This window comes from Egretta garzetta, unplaced genomic scaffold, assembly GCF_000687185.1.
Source record: "Egretta garzetta isolate BGI_Z169 unplaced genomic scaffold, ASM68718v1 scaffold782, whole genome shotgun sequence".
Taxonomy (NCBI): Eukaryota; Metazoa; Chordata; class Aves; order Pelecaniformes; family Ardeidae; genus Egretta; species Egretta garzetta.
Window position 1 is genome coordinate 565,254 of NW_009258785.1, and position 2,292 is coordinate 567,545.

At 38.7% G+C, this 2,292-nt stretch overlaps 1 protein-coding gene across 1 annotated transcript; it reads right to left on the minus strand.

The window, feature by feature from the left end:
* Positions 1–223: 223 nt before the first annotated feature.
* MTERF2 (mitochondrial transcription termination factor 2) lies at positions 224–1,993 on the minus strand. Its single transcript, XM_035889187.1, has 2 exons — positions 1,930–1,993; positions 224–1,693 (listed from the first exon to the last, which is right to left on the minus strand). Exons 1-2 carry the CDS (start codon positions 1,991–1,993, stop codon positions 486–488), a joined length of 1,272 nt encoding a protein of 423 aa, XP_035745080.1. The 3' UTR covers positions 224–485.
* Positions 1,994–2,292: the final 299 nt, after the last annotated feature.

A 2,292-nucleotide genomic window follows, 5' to 3' on the forward strand; every position in this document is an offset into this window, starting at 1 on the left:
GATCTGGGAGCTAGAGCTACTTACTGCAGCGATAAGGAATGGAGTTCCAAAAGAGTCTCAAAGTCAGTGAACCAGTGTGCTGATGAACAATGCTGTGGAAAATAACCTTCCTTTTTTCTTTCTCTGTGCTCAAGACCATGCTAATCACTACCACGGGCTGGAGTGTGCAGTGGCAGAGCTAAAATCCAAAGCAGTTAATGCCTTGTTAGATAAGGAAATGTAACAGAACCAAAAAACCACGTGAGGTACTCCCTGGGGAAAAAAGGCAACCTTTATCACAACCAGGTTCTGTGATGTTATTTGAAAGCGTTGGAAAGCTACAACTGTATAATGAAGTTGTGCCTAAGACCCCACTCCAGGACAAAGTACAGTGTAAGACTACAATCTGGGTAAGATCGCTTTTGGTTTTGGCTCTTCTCAAAGAGCCAACATGTCTTTTCTCTTTGATAAGTTTCTTTTGCATAATTTGAAGTACAACACTCAAATTAATCTTCAATGTGTATAGGAGCAACAGGATTAAAAATTGGTCTCTCCTTCTTTGATTGTATCTTACCATAATTGATTTCAAACTCTTTCTTAGTACCATTCAAGCTTTCTAGAGTTCCACTCTTTAGATCATATCCCAAAGCAGAGAGTTTTTTAATTCTGTACTGAACAATTTGCGTTGTCAACTCCAGCACCATTGGTGTCTCTCTAATCTGTGCTACAGAAATTCCTTCCTTCAGTAGTCCTTCAAGTCTTTCTTCCAAAACTGGAACAGAATAGTAGAGAAGGGCTGGGCATTTCAGCACGAGCTGTTTCAGTTCTTGATCACTGCACTTAAAGACATTTTTGGAAAAAAGCATACTCTCCTGCATAGTAGTAGAAGTAAGTTGAAAAATGAAACCTTTAAGTTTGGACAGCAGCTGTAGAACTTCATGGTTGGTGAAATCATTCTTCTGGAGAAATTCCAAGTTCTCCTGGATTGCAGTGGAGGTATTTAATAAAATAAATGGATTTTGGCTCAATAGCTTCAGTATCCAGATCTTCATATTTGCATCAGAGCCTCCTAAATTTAAATAATTTCTTTGTAGTGTCTCTATCACATTTCTGTTTTTCTCAACAGGATTATAGAAAATACTGGGTGCGCTTGTCAAGAACCTGGTGATGATATTATTCTTAAGTCCCAACTCTTGAAAAAACAGTATATTTGCCTTCTGGTTCTCATGATATTCCGTAGTAAAAAAAGACTCTGGAAATTGCTCTATTAATTTAATCAACTGTTTTTCATTCTGGCATACTAATTGCCACAGAGCTCTTTGAGAGTTTATCTCTGCAGGGGTACGGAGAATTGCCTCGGGGCAGCGTTCTAAAATGTTGGTTACAGCAGTCTCATCTGCTCCCATTTCTTGTAAGATACCAGCAATTTCTTTAACATAGGCTACATCCTGGAGAAGGACCCATTCCTTTAGTCTGCGAATTTTCTTAATGTCAACTGACAATCTGTGGAGACTCTCAATGGTTTTTTTATTTTCCTCTCTTGATTTTGTATCAGTTGCATAAGTGGAATGTATTAGGAAGCTTCTGTTTGCTACTTCAGTCCATGCTGGTGAAAAATTCCATCCTGGGTTACAGTACTGAGATCTTGCCAATAGAAGAGTAAATGTGTCTTTTGCACCGTGAGCGATTCCCCTCAACATCATGGAATTCAGCCCTATGGAGAGAGAACAACTGTAAGAAAATACATTTAAGGCACAAGTTAATGCTCAGAGACATTGATATTTAGACTGAACCGGCATAAGAAATTTCTCTCAACAGTGTTTTTTTTGTTACTAGCACAAAACTCAGCTTTCATGTGAAAGCGGGGGAGCAGGGGGGGGAAGTACTTTTGGAAGGCTAATGTTCTGATGGGTGCCTCATTTAGAACAATAACATGCGGATGCAACAGACCTGACGTGGGGGCAGTGCTCTGTCCATATAAATGCTTGCCATCACACAAGAAGCTGTCAGCCATTTCCTGCAGCTAATATTGTTAATTACGTTACAGCTCACTCATACTGTACTAGAAAAATGTTTCATGCAATTTAATTTGACAGTAATTCTACTAAATGAATTAAAAAAAAAAAAAAGCCACTTAAATCTTTCTTAACCCATCTGAATGTATTTGCTTAACTTCTCAAGCATTGTTTGGAGCATGACTTGTTCCTTCATGTGTCAAGAGACCCTCCCTGGTGCTCCTTCAGCAACAGTTCATAGCTAAACTGCATTTTGAAATCATTCTTGTTATAATTAAGGAAGAGGAAAAAAATCTCT